Source organism: Cinclus cinclus, chromosome 10, assembly GCF_963662255.1.
Source record: "Cinclus cinclus chromosome 10, bCinCin1.1, whole genome shotgun sequence".
Taxonomy (NCBI): Eukaryota; Metazoa; Chordata; class Aves; order Passeriformes; family Cinclidae; genus Cinclus; species Cinclus cinclus.
This window is the reverse complement of record NC_085055.1, coordinates 3,462,151-3,484,829: the sequence shown is the minus strand read 5'-3', so window position 1 is coordinate 3,484,829 and position 22,679 is coordinate 3,462,151. Positions and strand designations below refer to the sequence as shown.

At 43.0% G+C, this 22,679-nt stretch overlaps 2 protein-coding genes across 2 annotated transcripts in view; both read right to left on the bottom strand.

The window, feature by feature from the left end:
• Nucleotides 1-835: 835 nt before the first annotated feature.
• Nucleotides 836-21,823, bottom strand: LOC134047921 (uncharacterized). The gene is made up of 10 exons (XM_062499392.1): nucleotides 21,761-21,823; nucleotides 20,741-20,765; nucleotides 13,229-13,308; nucleotides 10,875-10,987; nucleotides 5,735-5,885; nucleotides 5,183-5,276; nucleotides 4,064-4,182; nucleotides 3,371-3,513; nucleotides 2,542-2,739; nucleotides 836-1,143 (listed from the first exon to the last, which is right to left on the bottom strand). The coding sequence occupies exons 1-10, from the start codon at nucleotides 21,821-21,823 to the stop codon at nucleotides 1,032-1,034; spliced, it is 1,098 nt and encodes a 365-aa protein (XP_062355376.1). The 3' UTR covers nucleotides 836-1,031.
• The window catches only part of SERPINI1 (serpin family I member 1), a 48,822-nt gene continuing 46,352 nt past the window's right edge, over nucleotides 20,210-22,679 (bottom strand). Inside the window, exon 10 of the transcript XR_009933476.1 lies at nucleotides 20,210-20,223. The gene's annotated coding sequence lies outside the window, so the exon portion shown is untranslated. The remainder of the gene's footprint in view (nucleotides 20,224-22,679) is intronic.

Genomic DNA, 22,679 nt, shown 5'->3' with positions numbered 1-22,679 from the left:
CTCTTGCCTGGATGCAGTACAGATGTTGAACAGAGCTGCTGTGACCTTTGAGCTGCTGAGCCATGGCACTGCAGAGCCCTGCAGGGCTGAGCTCTCACTCCTCCTCCCTGCAGCCGAGCCCCCTGCAGCCAGCACACAGCAGAGAATTCATTGACTGGCTCTGGAACTGGGCAATTCCCTTAACTGGCTTCACTTCCAGGACTCTGTCGTTGCCCCCTGCTCTGATGGTGGCACAGCTCTTTGTGTGCTGCTTGGGATAAAAACCCCTAAGATTGGACAGCAGATCAATCAAAGCCAAGGAGGATACCTCTCAAAGGTAATTGCAGCCAGAGATCCTGAGAGCCTTTACAATTCCCTTGTCAGCTCCCACAGGTCTCTGCCTCCTGTGGCTTTGCTTTGAGGAGCCTCTATTAAGCAACAGGACATCCCCAAATAATGCCAGCAGAGAGATAAAAGACTCCTTTCCTTTTCATGATTTACCTTCCCAGTGCTCTCTGGCCACATCAAATTCCAGAGCAAGATCTATTTATTTTAATTTTATTTTATTTTATTTTATTTTAAAGGATCAAAATTATTTGGGTGGCTCAACTTTTCCTATGTACAAAGCTCATTAAAGAGCACTTGGACATTGGTGAGGCTTTTTATTCAGCTGTGGGATTTGTTTTCCTTTTCTTTGGATGTTCATCCGTTTGTCATTTCCCATAATGATCTTGGGGTCTGAGTTTGGGTATGTTTTAATTAAATGCAGAGGGAGTCAATAATTATGAGTTGTTGTGACACAGAGTTCCTAGATGAGAAAATCACACATTCTTTTTAATACACCAAACTCATGATATTCAGTATAACATTGTCTTATTTATGTACCCATATCCATACTTGCTATCACAAATGCACTCAAAAATGTTTTATTTCTGTTTCAAAGTCTCTTTGACCAGTAAAGAAAAAAAAAAAAGAACTTCCATAAGCAGGATTTACTGTCTCTTTTAAGGAAGGTGGTTGTAGCACAGTTGTGATCCTACAAAAACACAGTGCTAGAGTATAGTGCAGACTCTGTAAAAAAACCTGACATCAGGGGGTGAACAGTCCTCTGGCAGTTTTGGGATACCATCCAGTATTTTCAGGTTTGGCAAATTGGAGAACACACTTGAAGAGAGACAAAAGAAAGAACAGAAATTGAGAAAAAAAAATCTTGGGAAATGTTGAGAGCAAAACTGATAAAAAAAGTAACAGTGAATTCAAATATATCTAAAATAGATTTTGGTTTTTAGAAATCTTGATTTTTCATTTGTTGCAGAATTTATCTGATAAAGAGCTAATTAAAACTCTCAGATTTCACTCTACTGTACCACTTTGATATCATCAGACTCAATAAAGCACTTCAAGAGTCTGTCTTCCAACACTAAGAAAGAACATAATACCACAGTTACACCAAAAAGTACCAATATTTAATTGCCCTAAGAACTGGCAGATTGAGAGCAGAAACACAATTTGGAATTGTTAAAAGCTGGTTTTCTGCTTTTGTTCTCCTGGACTTGTAGATATGCAAATAAAATGTGAAATCCATAGTTCAAGGTTTGCTTTTCCCCTTCCATGCTGATATCTGCCTCCCTGCCTCTAGAAAGCACCAGCACCACAGTTCCAAAGGGATGCCCACAAGACTAAAGGGAAAACATACTGGAAACTCAGAAAGGTTTTCATTAAACACTTCTTTGACATTTCTTTTTTTTTTTTTCCCCTTCCAGGAAGTGATGGGAGGAGATGTGTCCCATTTGCAGACACACTCTGCAAGGTTTATCTTTAAAATATCAACACCTGGCTGTGTTTGTAGTGGGGGAAAACATGCAAACATGCAGATTTTCTGGGAGTGAGACTTAGAATAGAATAGATTCTCCTGGGTTTTCTTGGATTGTAATGTCTTGGATTAGAATTTCCATTTCCAGTGTCTGGGGCTGCTCTGTTAAATCTCCAGCACATCCCAAAGCCTGCATCACAACTTTCACTGAGGGGCTGCTCAAGGCAGTGCAGCTTCCACAGCCCTACCACAGGGACAGGGAGAATCCAGAAAAATCAAATGAAGGGAACTTAATTTTCCCCTGCTTTTGCTCCTGTCTTTCAAGACATCCTGCTGATTCCATCTCTGACATGTAATGCAATTTGGGCTCCTTGCAGAGCCCACCAAGGATACAATGAGACTGAAGAGAGATTGAGTAATAGGTAGCTTCTATTAATGAAAGGGAATCTAATTTCTCTGCCCTGCTTGCTGTCTCCAAGCCTGATCCATGGGCTTAGTTCAGCTCCAGAACTGCCAGTCATGCCATTAAAAACCATCACAGGCAGTTTCTGAATATTTGGGGTCTTTCATCACATAGTAGCTCACTAACCCACATTCCTGGAGCATTTCAGAGCATTGAAACTGTGGGAAAATGAAAAGCTTCTTCAGAGAGCTTGTTTGATTTGAGATGCTGTTCCTTTGAAACTCTCACAAACATTTTTTTTGTGTGTGTTTATCACTTTTGTTAGGCACGAGAGGCTCAGACTTACAGTTGTCTGTATCTTTCCTGGAACTCACAGGGATTCCTCTTGAGGATGAGGGATTCAAGTGGAGTGTGTCTGAAGTCTGAAATCCCACTTAGGGTCGTGATGTTATTTTCAGCAAGAGATAAGTGCTGAATCTGAGGGATCTTTGGCAGCTGTTTGAAGGATGTAAAGTGGTTTTTATTTGCATTTAGCTCTCTGCATCTGCAAAGTACAAAGTGTATGGCATCACTGTCACATCTGGGACAGAATCCCTATAACAGGGATGGGTTTTACATGCTGGTTTTACATTTGTGCTGTTTTTGCCTAGTCATGGACTACCAGATCAGATTCCCACATTTTATACTGATTGCTTCATTGCTTTCTATTGCATCTAATAGATGCATGATTATTTCTGTTCTCAATGCTACAACTCTCCATACACCTAAACACACAACAGCAGACTAGCAACAGGTGGATGGTAAAATAAATTCATAGTTGTCATGGTCATGCTTGGCCTCTCTGCTTGGGTTATGTTCCACCATCTTTTCACAGAAATTCCTTCTGTGTTCAATAATTTCCCCTTTTGGCACAGATCTCCCTGAAGCTGACAAGACTCATTAATTACTCCCCAGGAAAAACGGGGACATCATCTGATCTCCTCCCTGGATATTTGCAGCCTGGGGATGGTGACATGAACCCAGAACAGCAATAAACTGATGGATTCTCAATCCAACACCCCCCAGAGAGCAGGTCTGGCAGCTCTCAAGAGCCTGCTCTAGCTGCCACTTCAGGAAAATTTTGATTTCTGTGACATTACATAAATATGGAACGTGAAATGGGACATTCTGTCTACCTTGGCAACCTTATGGCACTTAGGTCTGTCAAAGAATTGTCCACCAACCAAAGCTTTTCCACCCGAATTAATCTTCGGAGGATTCTTTTGAAGTTTTCCACCTGGTAAAGATCACCCAGGTCCTGGAAGGAAAGGTTCAACTCCTGGGAAGGGAAAAATAAGAGAAATCACTTTTTTCCCCCCTTGCTTTCTAATAGCTGTATCATTGAATATAGAACTAGTCAGAGGTAGTTAAAATGAGGATACTCCTTATGCTGCTGCTCTTATAACACTTGGTAGTACCAAGTGCCAAAATCAAATCAGAATCATAGTGATGGACTCCTTGATTCTCTGAAAGGAAGAAAGAAACCACCTTTCAAGCATGAATTTTAGTGTCCATCTCCTCCTTCCTCCATGAGTGGGGTTACCAGGGTGTGGGGAGGGAGCAGGACTAGCTGATCCTGGCCTATTGGTTTGGCTCCTAAACTCATCTGGCACCACAGTGCTGTGCAGCAGCCAGATATAAATATTCATGGAGTCCTCACAGAATGGTCTGGGTTGGCAGGGAATTTAAAATTCACCCAATTCCACCCCCTGCCATAGCCAGGGACACCTTCCTTGTAACAGGTTTAAACCTATTAAATGCAGTGAGCAGCACATCATTATTTAGCTCCTTTACAACTACAGACCAAAGTGTTAATGAGAAAGTTTTACAGCACAGTTTTCCCAGTTCTCTTGCAGCCTCTTTTCCCATTTCTCTGTGTCAGTTACTTGTTTTCTTTTTTTCAGAGTGTGTTCTTCTTTTCTGAAAAACAGCTCTTCTTCTGAGGGCCCTGGTCAGAGAAAAAGATTTACAGTTGAGGATGTGATACAGAACTGGCACTTAGTCATTTGCTGGAAGAATATATATACATATTGCTGGGAAGATTCTGTAATGAAGAAATATATATAATATTATAGGTGTGTAAGTTTCCAGGCTTCTGAGATATAAATTAATGGGAAGATTCTTCTACCATTTCCAGGCCCATAATTCAGCCACCAATCTACAGTTGTGATGATTTTGTGCATGGCTGATAGATGACAGATCTGCTACAGCTCAGAATGAAAACTATTTCTGAAGGGCTGTTCATAAGGACTGAGCTCTAAAATCCTTCTCATTCCTTGCCCTGCTGTGAGTTAGCTTTCGACTGTCCTGACAAACAAAAATGTTTGCAGCTCCCAGAGCAGTGACAAGGACCAACACCCCACTCCAAACCTCATTTATGCTGGGACGGACACACACAGGAGACTTAAAGCCTCAATGAAATGTTTAGAGCTATGGACACCTTCAAATTCTTGATTAAAGCAAGGACAAGCTGGAAATTTTCCACGGTTTGCTCCCAAACATGCAAATACTGGATTTAAAAACCCATCTGCTCTTGAGTGTGTCTATAGATTGTAATTGAGCCAATCCTGTCTTAAAATACAATACATGTGCCACTGTTTGCAGGACTGGGTTTCCCTCTTGCTTTCTTGTTTGGCTGTTTGGCACATGACTACTGCATTCTGAACAGTCAAATGTTAATGAACTTTTGAGAAAAGTAATCAGCACCACATTAATACTAAAAATTATTAATTTGCAGTTCAGGCGGTTGTTTTTCATTTTGGAAATTTCAAAGGGTAATTTCCTAATGATTAAAAAAAAAAAAAAAGCATGGGCACTATGAGATGAAATCCTGCCTATTTTCAAAAGAATGGCAAACTCCATGATTTAAGCTCATCCCTTTTAAGGATGTACTCCCTGACTCTATTGAGCTGGGGCTGAAATGTCAAAGTGTCTTTTTTGATCTTTACCTTCCCTCACTCTGGGGCAGCGGAGCTGATTTCCTTGGACACCGTGTTCCTCTATGTCACACCAGCCAAGGTACTTGAAGGAGTCAGAAGGAAGCTTAAAAAAAGGCAAAATAAAGACATAAAAGTATCAGTAAAAGCTCTTGAGGTTTTGACATTGTACTTTCTCTTATTTCTGCCCTTATTACAGCAGAAACCCCTCCAGTCAGAGCCATATTCAGGAGCTGGGAAATGCTCTGGGAATTCACATTTAAGTGGAGTTTGTCACAGCTCATCCTGGTTAACTGCAATAAATTGGCTCAAATATTGGGGAGAGCCTTTTTAGGGCTCATTATCCACCTGCCCATGGCTTCAGTTTGGTGCTCAGGGCTCAAAGGCTGAGGCTGGCCCCAGAGAACAGAACTTTGTTTATATTCCACCCCAGTTTTGGAGGATAAAAGGAGGTAAACAAAATCCACTTCAATGCTGAGGAAGAGATTTCTGCCTTAGGTCCTCTTTGCCAATCTGTCCTCTTTTCTACAAACCTGCAATCACACTGGAGAACCCAACACTTACTGGGAAAGGCAGCCTGGAGTCCCAGTTCTGCCCGAGGATTCCTCTGTTTTGGGGTAAAACTGGTGGAATGGTGTGTGCATCACTAAGGATGGAGCAGCAGGAGGAATAGGATTTAAAAAACTTTGGGTTGCTTGTAGTCAGACCTGAGGAACTAGAGAGGAGATGTTAAGCCACTGTAGATTCTGTCTAGAGAAATGTGAATTTTATCGTTTTTGTTTTATAATTGCAGAAAATGCAGAATAGCTCAGGGTAGGACTTGGCAGCAGGCAACAGCCACACCTTGAGGCCAAACCATGGGCAACCCCCTCACCTCTCACCTGAGCTGCATTTCACAGATGCTGAGCCTTTCACAGATGTGTCCAAACATTGGAAAGAGGAATTCACTGGAGTTTGTTAGAAAAACTGAGTCTTGGAGAAAATTGAGAGCTGAACTTGTTCAGCAGCATGGTGTGTTTGTTCCCTTCTACCCAGGAGAGCCCTGCTTTTATGGATCCGGGTTGGATGAACAGATAACTCAGTTATTTATTTTATTCCATTGTACCTGTGTTTTAACTCATTATCTTACTAATATTAGTATATTTGTTTTAACCTCTTGGATATGTTCTAGGGGATTCTCAGAGACGTGGAGAAAAGCTGAACTTTGTTCAGTAGGTTTCAAATCACAGAATCATTAGTGCTGGAAAAGACCTCCGAGGTTATCAAGTCCAACCTTTAAGCTTGAAGTTGTGTGTTCATGTGCTCTCTTAGTCCCTTGCCTAAGAATACTTCCAAAAGTCACATTTTATAGACCCCAAATGGGGCAATTTCTCCAATTGTACTTCAGAGGGATTGATGAATTCCCAGGCTGGCAGCTGCAATTTAGGAATTTGCCACAGAATAGCTGAAAACAATGATTTAATTTAGTCAGGGTGTGCATCCAGCACTGTAATTTGACGTTTACTCTACAGGCTTAGGGAGCTTTGCCAGGGAGCCTCAGCTGTCAGTCAGCATCACAAAACAAGTCAGGAGCAGGAATACAGAATAAAAACGCAGCTTAAAATGGTTTGGGGAGGAAGGCAAACGAGGTCTCACACTGGGAGAGGCAGACAGGCTAAGTAGAACATGGGTTAAAATGGAAATTACAGATTATTGAAGAGTCGTGTCCTGGTGACCTCAGAGAGCAGGAGCAGCTCAGACAAAGAGCTCTCCCTCCTCCTGCCTCCTTCACCTCTTTGTGGTGGGGTTTTAATGGGGTCAGAGCAGCCCCAAGGACCTGTAGGTGACTCCCAGGAAGCTGTGTGAGCTCAGCATTTTGGAAAACAGCAGCTATTTACTGAGACACTTCTTGAGGTCACCTCGAGGCAAGCAGCCCCGTGTGGGGTGTGCATGCTGCAGAGCAGCAGGGGTTCACACACAGCAACCTTGTGAAAAGAGGATTTACATTGGGTAAACGGTAAAAAAAACCCAGAAAATAATAAAAATGTGCTGGGAATTCCTGTTTAGATTTATCTTGGTGTTTATTCTGCTTTTACCTCGTTATATGCTAAATGAGATCAGATCAAAGAAACTTGTAGAAATTCTTTTGTGTTTAAGAAAAAGATCTTATTTTTCTCAGTTTGGAAGTGATCTTTTAGGATGTATTCAAATGACTATTTATAACTGCAAGACTTTTCAAAACCTACCTTCCTCTCAGCTAGATACTACCTCCTCTGCCCAGACAGGAATATACACTCCCAGTCCCTGGAAATGTGGGATAGAACATTTTAGCTGAACCATTTAACATGGTATCTATTCTGATCTCCTGGCAGGAAACCCACTCACAAAATTCTGTATCGGTGATGGCAAATAAAACATAAAGTTCCAGAAAAAAAAAAAAAAAAGAAAAATGTGATGGATACAACTTCCCCAATCAGGTGGGTAGTGAGATTTCCATGGGAGAGAGTGACAGAAAGAAACATTTTTCATCTCAAAACTGGCTGAGTTTAATAAGCACCAGCTGGACCCCCACATTATGTCACAGAAGATTTTTCTGGAGGAGCAAGTGCCACACAGCTTTTCTCTCCCTTCCTTTGTTTACCTTCCCATTTTGCTGCAGAATTGATGCAACAGGAGTAGCAATGAGCAAGGCAGGATGCAATTCCAAGCAATTACAGATCACACAATACATGAAAGGAACAAAATTTCCTGCCTTGATTGTGAGGCCCTTTGGCTGGATATGAATCTCCAATGACACCTCTGGGAGCAGCACACTAGATTATGTCAAGCATTAAGGGAAAAAAAAATTAGATTCATGATGTCTGTCCAGGCTGAGTCATTTCCTCTCACTTCGCCTGCAGTGAGAAATTGGTGGTTATCATAAATCATGGACCTAAATTCTTATGAGAGAAGAATTAATTTCACTAATGGAAACCCTCTGTGGCAATTGCATTCCTCCATTCTCCCTCTTTTTAGGGGGTGTGGGGGAGTATTTATGATGTCTTTTAAGCAGAGGTACTTGACTGTATTTTAAGAATTCTATAATAGAGGTTTGGAAAGGAAACTTCAAAAGGTAATGGGGGGGGGGGAATCTTGTGTGTGACCAGCTTCTAATTTCTGAGGCTGCCCCTCAGTCCAGTTCCTATCATGGCTACAGCTTTGCTGCTGACACCAAATCAAGATACATTTTTTTTCCCATCTCAGTTATAAGCAAAACCCCACAAAATTGAAAGCACTCATGGCCAACCCCTTGTATTTTACATTATTCTCCTCAGTGGAAGCCCCAGCGAGGAATTCAATGCCTGAAGCTTTTTGCAAAGTGTCAGGAATGAGAACAGAGCAGCTCCTGCATTTTTCAGAACATGGCTGAGGAGACATCAGGCTATACCTTGGAAAATCATGCTGAGCTCCCTGATCAAAGTCCCACCTCATCAAGATGTCAGTGTCAGCTGTGTGGCTGGGAAAGCTTCTCCTCTCTCTCACACCTTGGCCAGCTTTCCAGAGAGCCCAGAGTGCTCCAAATTTCCTGACTGCAGTGCAAGTCCATGTGAGTCCAGCTGCCTTTAAGTGTGGGATGCATTAAAATCCCACAAAAGACTTTGAAGAGCTAAAGCTGAGCTACTTCTGAAACTACACCAGTGAAAGATATCGAGTGAGAAACAGAGTGAAAAGTCCCTCCTGTGTATATTTGAGATATTTAGCTGTTAAAAAAAGGAGTGTCAGTCAAAAGACTCCTTTCTCCTGTTAAAACAGCAGCTCGACAAACAAACACCTGAGACTTTACAGCACAGGTTCACAGGTGGGATTGTTTGAATTCACAGGTGGAATTGGATGAATTTCAAATTCCCAGCCAACCCAGACCATTTTGTCAGGGTTCCATGAATATTTATATCTGGCTCTGCTGCACAGAAAATAGGAAGCTCAGTTAAAGAGGAGTAAAGATAAAGGAGGTTATGAGCTAACTCTTGCATTTGGGATTTGAAAGGCTTTTTGGCCCAGCCTTTTGAGCAGTTTTGGGGTCTGGTCTAACTTCCCACAGCCTTATCCCCAGCTACTCTTCAGGAATCAGCATCCTTGAGCAGGCTTAGCTTTCATTGAACCGTGGCTGCATTCCCCTTAAATGTGAAATGATCTGGATAAAAGGTTTGGGAACAAGTAGTGGGGCTATTTATACTAACTCTTCACATATCCAGTGTCAGAATTCCTGTGGTGCTTGCTGCATCCCACTAAATCACAGCCAGATCTGATGGAAAGGCCCCTGCTCCTGTGAGGCTGATCTCAGGGAGGTCTGGTCAGGTTCTTATTTAGCAGCAAAGTGCTCTCAGTGCATTCAGTCCTGATAATATGGAAGTGAAAAATGTGGACCATTCTAAAGGAAGGAACCAAATCAAATGTGTTTTAAGATCATCTTTAGGGAAAAAAAAAAAATCCATACTAGAGAAACTAAGAAAAGAGCAATAAATCCTCCCAAACCAAACAGTTTGTATCACTGGGTGAGAGCTGCTGATTTTGCAGGCTCTAAGAGAGCTGTTCTGGATGTGCCCAAACCACCTGCACAAATGAGTGCTTGCTCCCAGGTTCCAAACACCCAATTATTTCTGTTGTCCCAGTCAATGGCAAATGCCAAAGCCATCCACATAAACGACCTGCAGGGATAACTTACCAACACAATTTGTGGAAGTATTTAAAAGATGGCAAACTCAGAACTCAGGCTGTGCTTCATTTCAAATGCACACAATTTACTGCTCCAGAGCAGCTCTGCTTGTTTGCAAACATTTATTATGAGGACTCTCTGAACTTAGGAGAGTAGAAGATATGGGCATTGTGTTTGCATGCTCTATTACCTTTCAATTATTTTTGTAGGAGTTTTATGAGACATGATGCGACATTTTGAAGCAGTTCTTTTGAGTGTAATTTAGTGACAAACACACCTGTAAGTTATGGCTACAAAGCATCCTTGCTGATAGCTGCAGCATCAATTATCTTGCTTTATGCTTCATAAAACTGACCCCCCAAAGATATGATTAACTTAATTAGGTCCTATCACCATAATGATACACTCTTAGCATATTAACTAACATTTTCCTCATGGATCCAACCTGCACCAATACATAGCCCACATCTCCATCCACGTTCCTTTCACACATTTCCATAACAAACCCAACTTTTTTTCTTGGGACAGCTTTTTCTTTCAGCAATCAGGCAATGACACCAAGAAAAACAACTCTGAATTCCTGTTTCCCCTGCACAGAAGTCTCTGTTAGCAATACAGGCTGGTACATTTTAAAAAGACACTCAATCCTGTAACTCTATCTTTGTTGTCAAAGCATGTCAAGCAATGACTACAGGCTCGTGTCTCCTTTGCACCCTCCTACCTTTCAGACATGTCTGGCTGCTGCATAAAATCCTCACATCTTGCACAGGGCTATTTGTCTACAGGCAGAGTTTATCTTCCCATCTCTGCCCCTGCTCAGGGAGGGAGTTCCACGGCCTCTGGAGAGGGGGAACCTGCCGGGATCCTGGATGGATTCGCTGTCTCCAAGGGAACGCTGTCACCTCGCAACGCAGTCACGTTAGGAGCTATTGTTACCAATCTCTTAAGTACATCAAACAAATTCCTGGGCTGATCGAGCTGGTATCAGTGAGCTGTCTTTCCAGAAGGTGCCTAAAGATAGGTTGGTGATACCTGTAGCAAGATACGTGATCATCCAGCTGAATCCCTGGTCTGCTCGCTCTGGCGACTTCACTTTCACCAATTGCTGTCGCAGCTTTGCCCACTTGAGTTCGAATTTTTGTTGCCTAAAAGATGTCCTGCTTCATTAATGGCTTGTTAAATGCCTTATGAATGTATCTATTGGATGAAGAGGAAACACTTAAAAGAGGCTCACATTTTATGTAATGTTCAGGAAAGTTCTTTGTGAGCACCTCTTCGCTCTGTTGGGCGTTCTTGCCTCATTTGAATGTTCTCAGACATTTTAGGAAAATCTTCCAGGCTTCCTTCTTCGAGTCTGCAGCTGAGAATGAAAACAAGAGATTCTTCTCTTGGTGGGAACCAAGAGGTCAGGTTTGTGTCTGTTTTTATATTGTATTTTTCTTAAAGCATTAAAGCTGTAGGTTCTGAGAACCAGCCCAGTGAATTATTACCTTCAAAATGAGTTTGATTTTTGTTTCTTCACCCAGACAAAGTGCAGATGCTGGCAGGGTTCCAGGGTGGAATTGCAGCAGCCCAGTATGGCTGTGGGCACTGGTTAGTCCCTGCTGAAGTTCACAGATGCCTTTTAAACTCCAGCAGTAATGATGGGGCCCAGGTTTTTGGGGAAGGCTGTAATGGAGCTGTAAATCGTGCCCTATTGATCAGCAACTCCCACTCCACAGGCACAACCTCTTCCTCACTTGAGCTCTGCACTGAAAAAAAGAGGGGATTAATGTAAAAAAAGTACACAGTCCCCTCTGCCCAGGGATATTCAACTGGAAATGCCATATAGTCAAAACCTCTGTGGCTTAGACTTCCACCTTTCAGCTTCTTCACAGAAAAATTATTCCTTATCGTCCTTTTTCCTCCCATTCTCTTTTCTCTTTTTGGTCATTACAAAGGCTGATCATTGTAGATTCTTTCTGTATAGAAAGGTCTGTGCTTTCCCCAATGGTTGCTGAAAGCTCCAAAACCTTCTCCCAGAAATTCTGCTGGAAATTTCACCATGCCAGTAAAGCTGAGGGGAATAATGGTAATTAGAGAATTTCAGCTCCATGCAAAGGCATTCTGTGGTTACAGATGTTGAATTGACAGATCGTTATGTGAAATTTAACAAAGTAGTCATTCCACACAGGTTACATTAAAACTTTATGTGCTAAGGACTGCGTTTATTACAGGGTGGGTGAGGATGGGGCATTAAGAGATTCATCAGGTCGCTCGAGCGAATCATTTCTCTGTCTGCTAAGAATAAAGAAATTAATATCTAAATCAAACAAGATTGTAATTTGGGGCCTTTCTACTTACCATTTTTCCTCTGTCTATAAAATGAAAGCTATTGGTCCCCATCACAGCCTAATGGGCTTCAGATCTTTTATGGCAAATGCATTCCTCATAAAGCCCATGAAAAATTATCTCTGTGCTATTTCAGAGGAACGGCATATTTTACATGGTGTCGGCCTTTCCATTATAAACACTATATTTCAGATCTTTACAACCTGCCCATAAAAATGTGCTTCTGACAAGAAATTCAGCAGCATGCCCCAGCTCTGCAAGAAAGAAATAGTTTTTCCCCCTTCAACTAATTTTGACCAGTAGTTTTGTCTTTGAATTGAGTAAATACAGGGTGGGCATCAGTCTCAACCCTGTGTCTCTCGCATCTTTTTTTGCCCCGTTGGATTCTTCCCTGCATGTCCATGAAATATGTAGGAACTGGGTAGAATCCAGCTCATCCTGAGGTCTGATTAATGACAGAAACAATCCCAATTATTCTCACTGCTGTAGGCCACCGGAGGCCCCATTGTTCTGGGCACCACAGAAAGTCAGGAAAACAGAGTTTGCTTCAGAGGGTTTGTGCTTTAATTGAACAGAGCAGACAGACAAAGAGTAGGAAGAAAGGAAATAATATTATCCCTCCTCCTTTTATACAGAAATAACTGAGATGCTCAGACCATGAAATCCTGGCACTGTGGTAGCAGAAATTCTGTTCCTGTGCCCAGGGTCAGCATTCACACAGGATTCCCAGCCACGGACTTCGTTAAGACCAGACTGGATGAACAGTCTGGCTTTAAAGTCTGCATTTACTGACTGAGTTTCTGAGCTGACATTTTGTCAATTGTCATTAAAGAATATTTAAAAGACATTTCTCTGTTATAACATTTTTCTGATTCAGGATTAAATGAGTTTGTTAATAGAATTTTATGTTCTTTATGTAAAATCCTTTTTTTTTTGGTGTAAACTTGATACATTTGGTAATATCAAACCATTAGGTTGATGGCAGCAGTAAAATCAGACCTAAACACCTAACAGCACTTCATCACCAGCAGAAAGTTAACCTTTATTGATCTTACCTGGTGTGAACATATCCAGGAATCCAGGGCATTCGTGTTGGATGAGTCAGTCAGAATTTCTTGGTCTGGTGTGCGTGGCCCTAGAAAAGGAACACACTTTTTATTTTTTGATGCACAAATGCTCATTTGTGCCTCAGCAGATAAGCAGGCACACTCACTCACACTCACTGGTTATTTTGCTGAGTTACCCAGGCAACAACACATTTCTTTTTGTCCTGCCCCTTCAGGATTGCAAGAAAGTATTTGATTCCCTCTGGTAGGACTTGGAGAGCATTCCCAGGGAAAAGCCAAGGACAACAGAATAAAGCCTTGGATGGGAGGAGAGCAGAGTTAGTGAAACATTTCATCGGGGTCACCAGACAAAAAGGAATCAACAACTAGCTGCATAAATAATTGAAGTGAAAACTATATATGTCTGCTTTTCGAAGGTGTTACAAACCCATGGATTCCAAGAGGGCTGGAGGGGATGTAACCAAGCAACAAGGACTGAAATTTGGTTCTCTCTTCTGGAAAAACAATGGGCTTGCAAGTCATGATGACAATGTCTGGCACTGAAGAGTGAGCCTTTCCTTGATTTAATAGACTTTGGATGAAGCTATAAGAAAAGATGTTTATGGGATGAAGAAAGCATTTTTATTTGATTGAGGAGAGGCCTATTCCAGTACCAAACCTGTCTTTCCTAACAAAATGAAGGTCAACAACTTCTGGATGAATTAAACTTTTTCTAACACTGAGGAAGGACAGCAACTAAGTTACATTTCAATAATTTCTTTCTCAAAACTTTCTTTTCAAAAGAAAAGAATGGATGTAACTCACTGTCTCTTCATTTGCCTTTATGAAAGAGAAAACATAATTGTATCCCAAGTGGAGTTGGTGGCACACAACACCCCTGATGGATGATTTCTCCCATTATTTACCTTCCTGAAATGAGGAATATCTTCCCTTTTACCTCAAAACATGACTTCTATATTGATTGAAGTCACTTCATCCCTTACTCACAGATGCACACAGGATCCCCATTAACCTTGTAGCCCTCAGGAGCAAAGCCATGGAATCCAGCTGGAGGAGAACCAAACCCGTGTGTGAGTGTGGAAAAATCCCAAAGGTACCTGCCAGGTACCTGCCAGACCTCTCAAGGAGGCTGAGCCTCACCCAGGTCATGGTTTGGGGATCCCTGGAGCTGAGTGACAAACAGCCACACATTTTCATGAGATTCCTGTCACTCTCCACTTCCCCAGCTGCCATCCCTGTCTAATCCTCAAAATTCCAAACGTCTCATCCGGAGCTGCCAGAACAAACAAATCAGGGATTTGATGGAACCACCCAGGGATGGAACCTCCAGTGTGAGGTCAGTCTCATTTCCTCCATCCACATCTTTATTGTGAATATCATGTTTCATCTTTTCACGAGTTAATTGTTAAAAATTCCCCATGGAGTGCAAGATTCATTAAGTACTTCCTAATTTATCAAGCATAAGTCTCATCAGGTAATTTTAATCATATGAAAATCATTCTAAATTCATTTTGATAGACAATTTCCTGTTGCAGCCCAGTAAGCCTCCTTTTCCCCTGTGTTGCTGGAAGCAGCATCTCTGGTTATTCTCCTCTCTAACTTCCATCATTGCAGATACCATTACACTTCCATCATTTTCTTGTATTTATCTGAAACTGCTGCCAGCTGCTAAACAGATATGTTTCCTTTTTTTTTTGTTTGTTTTTTTTTGTTTTGTTTTTTAAAAAATATAATTGATTACCGGAAATATATTTTAAAAATTGGTGTATTTCATCCATTAAACCCCTGCCTTCCTGAAAATTGTATCCTGCAAATTCAGGAATACTTGCGAGTCACCAGAGCACCTCTTTAATAAAGTGGCTTTGCCAGGTTGTCGTATATGAGATATTTGAGACAAATAGACATAATCTCTTTAAGTATGGGATGGGAAAACAATTGTATTGCTGAGCCAATGTGGTAAAAATTACCCAGTTCTACATGAGCTTAGAAAGGAGGGAAAGGACAGGAAAATATGGAAAAAACAATGCAGTTGAATGACAAACATAACTCAGTTGTTTAAAATTCAGAGCTGCCTGTCCCCATTCCAATCAAAGAAGGAGCTGAGAACTCTGAACGTGTATTTACAGGCAGAACTTGTTCCTGACATCTCCCATTTTTTTATCCCTATTCTTTCCCTGATTCTTATTGCCAAAAAAAATTACGTTCAAATGAATGCCTTGTTATTCACTGTCTGCAAGGATAATAAAGATGTTCTCTAGCTGAAGGCAGCAAGCAGGGCCTCCTGTGATCATGGGGAGAAGAGAAGAGGAGCATTATGAGAAGAATCAACTTTTTGTTAAAGGTGTTGTGTTCATGCAGCTTTTGTCAGAAAATCCAAATAATTTACTCCCACTTGCTTTCATTTTGAGCAAATGGTAGCCTTGTGTTACATAAAAAAAGAATGAGCCCTGCTTCTCTCCAGTTCTTCTTTAATGGGCAGGAGACAGACACGCTGTAGCTGTCCACAATTCCTGCATTTAAAGTTAGGAGCTGGCACGGCCTGCCAAAAGAAATTAAATGTAATGAAAACATGTTCCTGCTCAAAGTCAGGGGCTGCATTTGCTGTATGCCATCGTTGTGTCCTGAGGGCTGCACCACCTTCTCCTCCCAGCACTGCTGGGGGACCTGAGCCATTCCTGGGCTGATTTTCCACTGCTTTGTCCCACAGCTGAGGAGCTGCACCTGCCAAGCAGGGGCTTCCTCAGCTACAAGCATTTCCCATGCAAAGGCACAGCTATAAATATCTATTTTAAACCAGGTCCACCGATCTCAGTGCAGAAGGGATTGTGGACTGGGATATATTCAAAAGCCAAGAAGACCTTGAAGCATCTTCATCTGAATGATTCACCTTGGCCTTGCCCTCCACAGCAGCTCTGGCACTGCAGGACACCAGAGCTGCTGCTGGCACTTCCCAGAGCCCAGGCTGCACCCCCTGGCAAGGGCAGGGCTCCATCCAGGTGATGGATGAACCTGGCTCCATCCAGCTGTTCCTGGGTTTCAGTCAGGGCCCAGGGAAGGCAAACCACGGGCTGGACGTGGAATGACTTCACCCAGTGCCTCAGTCTGCTTTGGCTCTTTTCAGCCCCAAATCCCCTCTGCAGACAAATCCCTGTTTTTCACAGGTCATGCCCCACTTCATGTTTTTGCTTTAATAGAGATGAGGTGATAGGAGAAGCAGCTTTTCTTTAAGGGAAAATGAAAAGGATTAAACCCCACACACTTCACATTCATCCTGCTCCTTGGACTTCAAAGAGGCTCCAAGCCCACTGCTGGCCTGGAGGGGTATGAAGGTGCTGTTAAACTACTTTATGTCACTATATTCTCCAGTCACAGGCCTGCCAGGTCACTGAACCAGTCTCAACCATTAACTACATCATCTTTCAGCTGCTCCACTTTGCTGCCAGCTCCATGCTGTATTCCCAGCTGGGAAATTAGAATTCTCTTTTTGCCTTGCACTTGGGGGAGAAGAGATCCATGTCTTCATTTATTAAATGACTGAGTGACCAGGTGTTCTTTTCTTGATTAAGGCAGTTTAATACTTCTGCTGATACCTGTACTTTAAAGTCTCCTTTCAGACCTCGTATTTTTTGCAGTTGAGTTGTGAAAGATCAGCAGCTGAGCTTCAGTCATGTTCCTCCTCATTTTTCATGCTGCCTTCACTGTTTTGGAGAGCTGCTGAATACAAAATGAAGCTGCAAGAGCGTGTTTGCTCTACAGCCAGCAAGGCATGAAGCCTTTTTTTCTCCAGCTGTGGAGTACAGCCAGAGCATTGCTAACAGAGTCGCTGGGGATGTGACTCAGAGGGTGACATTTCCTACTCCACTGTGTGACACCAGATGATGAATGCTCACAGCAAAACACGGGGCTGGTTTAAATAAACAAAATTAAATATATTTCTGTGATTATAGGCATCGTGTTACATCTCTGAGGGAGCATCAGCTGCTGCTCCTGAGTGCTGCAGATTTGTCAGCTTGCTTTGAAACGCTCTGCTTGTTCACTGGATTTTCCTGCTGCATAAATCCATTGGCACGTCGGCCCAAGCAGGCCAGGGGTGATTTGGCCAGTGGGTGATTAGGCCAGCAGGTTGGGACAGGGCCTGCCCTGCACATCAGCCTTAATCTTGTTTTACAGTCAGCAATTTACAGCAGCTTATTGTTCCCAGTTTTAGAGGGACACCATGGGAGTGTATGGGAGCAGGGACCTTAGCCCAGAGCCAGACCAGAGGGGATTCTCCCATTCCTGGATTCTCCCATTCCTGGATTCTCCCATTCCTGACACCAGGGCATCAGTGGGGGTCACCCCCTGTGTTCCAGCAGGTGTTCCATGCTGTCTTCTGAGGATGGGTGGCTTGGGATGCAGCCAAAGGGGCAGAGCAGAGCCCAGTTCTGAGCCCTGGCACTGCCCCAGCTGCACCTGGGGCCAAACCCCACATCCACATCCCCTTCCCTCTGCAGTGCCCCACCACAGGAAGGAAATGCAGGCAGGCAAAGCCCTGGATTGTCCCAAATTCCAGCCAGGGATTGCAGAGGCTGGAGCACAGGCTGAGCCATCACCTACCTTTGGCTCCCAGATGTGACCAGCTGGGAAAAGAGCATTTCCCTTCACCCCACTGAAGGAAAACTTTAACAGCAAGGTGCTGGTTAAGTTCTGAGATGGAGACCAGGAATAAATACTGGTTTTATCTGCTCTGGCAGCTGTGTTGGGTGGGAATGAGCTTTAGCTGCTGTGTCTGTGCGGGTTCAGATAGTGTTACAGCAGCTGAAGTCACCACTGCCATGACACACAAAAGCACAAGGCTGTCACAGATACCCCTTGGTTTATCAGATGGTGTCTTCAGATGTCTGTGCTGAATGTGAACACACTTGCAAAATTAATACTCCCCAAGCTCTGGCAAAAAAAATAAAAAAATAAAAAGGCTTTGTACAGAAACCCTAAGAAATAATCCAGGCTTTGCAACAGTGAGGGAGATAGAAATGTAAAACAACCTTTCCACTTGAAAACCTTTCTCCGTGGAGTCATCAGGATGCATTTGCTGGGAAAACAGCAGAGACTTTGATCAGCTTCGTTCCTGAATGCTGTTCAGATTATCATGCTTGCCATGAAGGCTGGAAAACAGGATGCCAGCTGGTTAATGGCCCTTCTGAAAAATAGCCTTCTATGTTGCTTTTTGAAGTCACTTGTCATGGAACTATCAAAATATAATCTCTGTACCCTTGTCATCCATAGGAGGAAGCACATTTTAAGCAAGTGTCATCAAGGCTAAGAGAGCCTGAATTAACTTGTGCTCAAGACACTTAGTGCACTGCCAATAAATCTACTAGAAAGTTGTTCTATCTAGAAAATACGAAGCAACACCAAAGCAATTCTACCAATTCTATCAGGAGAGCTCCTCCCACAGGGGTTGTGGCTCCTCTTCAGGGCCCTCAGTGTTGCCATGGCTGGGCAGCTTTGCCACTGCCCCTCGTGTTAAACACTGATATCCCTTTATTTCCCCAGGGCCCTCTGTCTCCATCTGTCTATTCCTATTAACTTGGTGAATTCCCTATGCAGTGGTTGCAGGCAGAGGAATTTGCTGCCATCAGTTTCAAGAGGCCAGAATTTATCATTTAACTCGGGGCACTGAAAGAGGGGAACCCAGCCAAGGTAGTGACTGAGATAGGGAGGGGGGAAAGAACCTTTTTATTCCCTTACAGGCTTCCTGCACCAAGGAAAAGTCCTCCAGCCTCTAAAGCAAGAGGCACAGAGTGGCTTCATTATTTTATATTGCATTATCTCATGGTTTCATGAAGTAATAGTTTAGCAAAATAATAACAGGGTTTGTGGATCCCATAATACATCCACATTTAATGAGTGCATGTGTACAGAGAAAAAATGCAATTTTCTAAATTCTACATCATGCATGTGTACAGTGTTCACATTGTTTTTCTGTAGAAACCCTGTGATTAGAAGCCCATTTCAGATTTTCAGGTAAGTGTCCTAAAGTTATTTTTGCAAACTGGGCAAAATTGGGCAAAATTTTTCTAGTCGTGAAAAATCCTGGGTGTGTCAGTTCCCAGCCAGTCCTTTGAACTCAGGCTTCAGGACACAGCCTGAGAGAAACCTGCCCAGGGTCCAGAACTGACTGAAAGTAATGGCAATCTTTTTATGATGGACCACAGAGGGGTTTGGAACAGGCTGCAGATGACAATGTAGCTTTTTCTGATGATGCTTTTGCCCCGAGTTCTTTGGACGCTACAAGATTGTCTGCTCACTTGAAGCATTTAAGGTTATGGAACCAGACATTCCCTAATTTCTGTACGGAGCTCACTGCATCTCTCCCTTAGGATGATGTGCCTGGATGTGCTCATCAGAGCTGGTGACATCCCTGCCTTCCTGTAAGGCTGACACAAGGCTGTTCTACTCATGGCTCCAAACTCTCTGTCCCACATGTGTCATGATTCAAAAGCTCACTGATTAGTAGATCCCCTCCTCAGAACACTTTTATCTATAAGTATATGCACATTAAATGTGGAATGACACTGGAAAATAAATGAATTAAAATCACTCCAGTCAGCCTGGTCACCTTGCCCCCCATGGAACTGCAGCTGTAAAATTTGCACTGAAATACTGGGATGATTTGTAAATTATTTCTGACCAAAAAACCTGAAGTAAGCTTATAAACTGGAGCACACTGCCTCTGATTTTCTTTTTCTATAGACCAAGGAGAAAATTCTGTGAAGGAAAAAGCAATGGAGACAGATGTAAACCAGGCAGCAGCAGCAGAACTGGCCTCTTTTACCTCTCTGGATTTTGCTGAGGGCTTTAATAGAATCACAGAATCATGGTTTGGGTTGGAAGAGCCCTTGAAGCTCAGCTCATTCCAAGTGTCCTGCCAAAAGCAGCTCAGCTGATGAAGATGTATCCTTGGCTTGGAGTTGGCAGGAGAGATTTATGTGGTCCTGCTCCTGGAAAATGACAGTAGGCTGTCACTACACACTGCTGATTCCAGCCTGACCCAAGGAGAACATTTCCCAGCAGAGCCAAAGAATTTTGAGACCTGTATTTGTCTTGTAATAAACTTCAGAAATGTTATTATTACTGTGTCAAGCTATGCTGACTTTTTGGCTGTTGCCTTTAGAAATACGAATTTACAAAATACACTGACCATGACCAAAGCCTCAAATAAACAGACTTAGTGCCACACTGTCGGTGACCAGTGACATTTGGCTTTGCCCAGAGCATGATCCTTACAGTTCTCAGGACAAGAGGGACTTCCTAATATCTTTTATTTCTTATCATGATTTAACATATTTCATTCTCCCTGTTCAGGCAAAATTGTCACCCAGTTAGCACTCACAAGGATTCCAGCTGGGGTTTGAAGCATGACTTTTAACAAATACCTGTAAACAAAGTAAAAATTCATGACTGGCTTCAAACTATTTTGGTAGTATTAGAATACTTGAAGGAATGGTTGAAGCTTACCTCTTTCCATGGGCAATTCCAATCCCTTAATGAGAACATTAAAAACACAATTTAGACACAATCCAGATTTTCCTCTGTATATTTTTCCTTCCTTTCTTTAAAAGCATTTCTACACAAACACAGAATAATTTCTTTTCTTTCTGTAGGAACTTTGCCTCAGTTTGTCCAAAAAGATGACTCTTTCACAGGGAGGATGTGTGTTTATGTGAGAGACAGTAAAACAACTTGTTATCAGTAAAGCCTGGGTCATACCTGAGACATCATTCCTACTGTGATTCAGTGTGGCTGAAAAGATAAAAACCCAGGCAATGAGCTCAATTCCAGAGCTGCAGGAGCAATTCCAATTCTTTCCTTCAGCCAGCTCCTAGTAGACCTAGAATTTTACAATCGGTATCTGTATCTGGGCTCGTAAATTTATTTTTTCCACCTTTCCCCATTTACCTGCCTGCCAGAGTGACCGTCTGAGCCTGGCATCCTTCATCAGCTGTCAGCCTGAACTGCTGCACTGTGCTATTGTCTGTAAACTGCAATTCCAGCTGCATTTTAATCCCTTACTTCTGCCTAGCTTTTCATTCCGTTTGCTAATGCCTACAGCAACTGGCCCATGACTTGGGCTTCTAATTAGTGCTGCAAAATGAAAAAATCTTCCGTGGATGCTGTTGGAAGGCAGCGCTGTATAAAAATAATGACATTTGAGAAGCTCTTGTGGAGTGGGGGGACAGATACAGAGTGTTAATGAGCTTCAAAGGATCACCGATGTGCATTGAGGACGGTCTCCCATGTGGAACTTTGTGTCACAGCCCAGCTGGAAGCCCAAGGAGCTGCTGAAGCTGTTAACAGAGGTCCCAGCGAGCAGTCGGAGCCTTCTGTCTGACTGCACCCCTGAAACTGCAGCAGCCTGATCCAAACCCCCTGGGAACTGCAGACAGCTTTCCAAGAGAAATGAATCCACAGCTCCTCCCCAGCTGTGCTGGGAGATGCAGAGCAGCTCACCAGGGAAGTCAACCTTGCAGGTATTACCTGAGTTAGCAAGGCACTGCTTTCCTCCTCCCTGGCACTGGGGTTTGGGGATAGCTCATCCATCTCCGTCTAATCCATGTATTCCTGTTTCCCACTGCAGGGACAGGAACAAGAAGCAAGGATTGCCCAATAAAAGGGACAGGAACAACTCAAGAATGAGCTTGTAAACACCACTTGTTGTGTTAAAAAAATCCCTATAGGAACAACACTGCCTCCTCCCCAGGCAGGGAGATGCCCTGACAGTGGTGAAACCTCCGTGCGCCAGGGAATCTGCTTGTGCAGGAATTCCAGCGACTGTGTAAGGGAAAGGGGAAGGAAATCTGAGAGACAATCAAAAGAGAACAGCACATCAACGAGTAAATCCCAGTTATTTCCCTCTTGTAGAAAAGAAATCCTGGGTCCTGTGCAGCAGCGGCTCCCTGAAACAACCCCAGTGCAGCTCCGGGGCCATTCCTGGGGACAGCTTAAAGAACAAACCATTCCTGCTGCTTCACCCCACACCAAGCACACGAGGCATCATGCAGGACAAAAATTCCCCTGGGAGCAACGACCCTCCTCCAGCAATCCCTTACCAAGATTCAGAGTGAGGTTTGCAACACAAACCAGGTATCTGGGGGTTTGTTCCCCCCCAGTCTGTGATTATTAATCCCAGGAATCTGGGGCTAGCTATGCTCCAAACTCAGCGTCTCTCATTAACTCTGCTCAGACCTACCTGCACTTCAGCTCTGCTCGGGATATCCAGCTTTGCAACACTCCCACAGGATTCCTGTCAAAAGGAAAGTCCTTCTCAGCTCCTTAGGATAGAGTGACATCTTGTGGTTTCTTCTTTTGTCCACCACTGACAAATAAAAATTAGCCAAAAGAGCTTGACTAAGTTTGGGTTTGTTTGTCTCTGGCATTAACACCAAGATCTTATTTC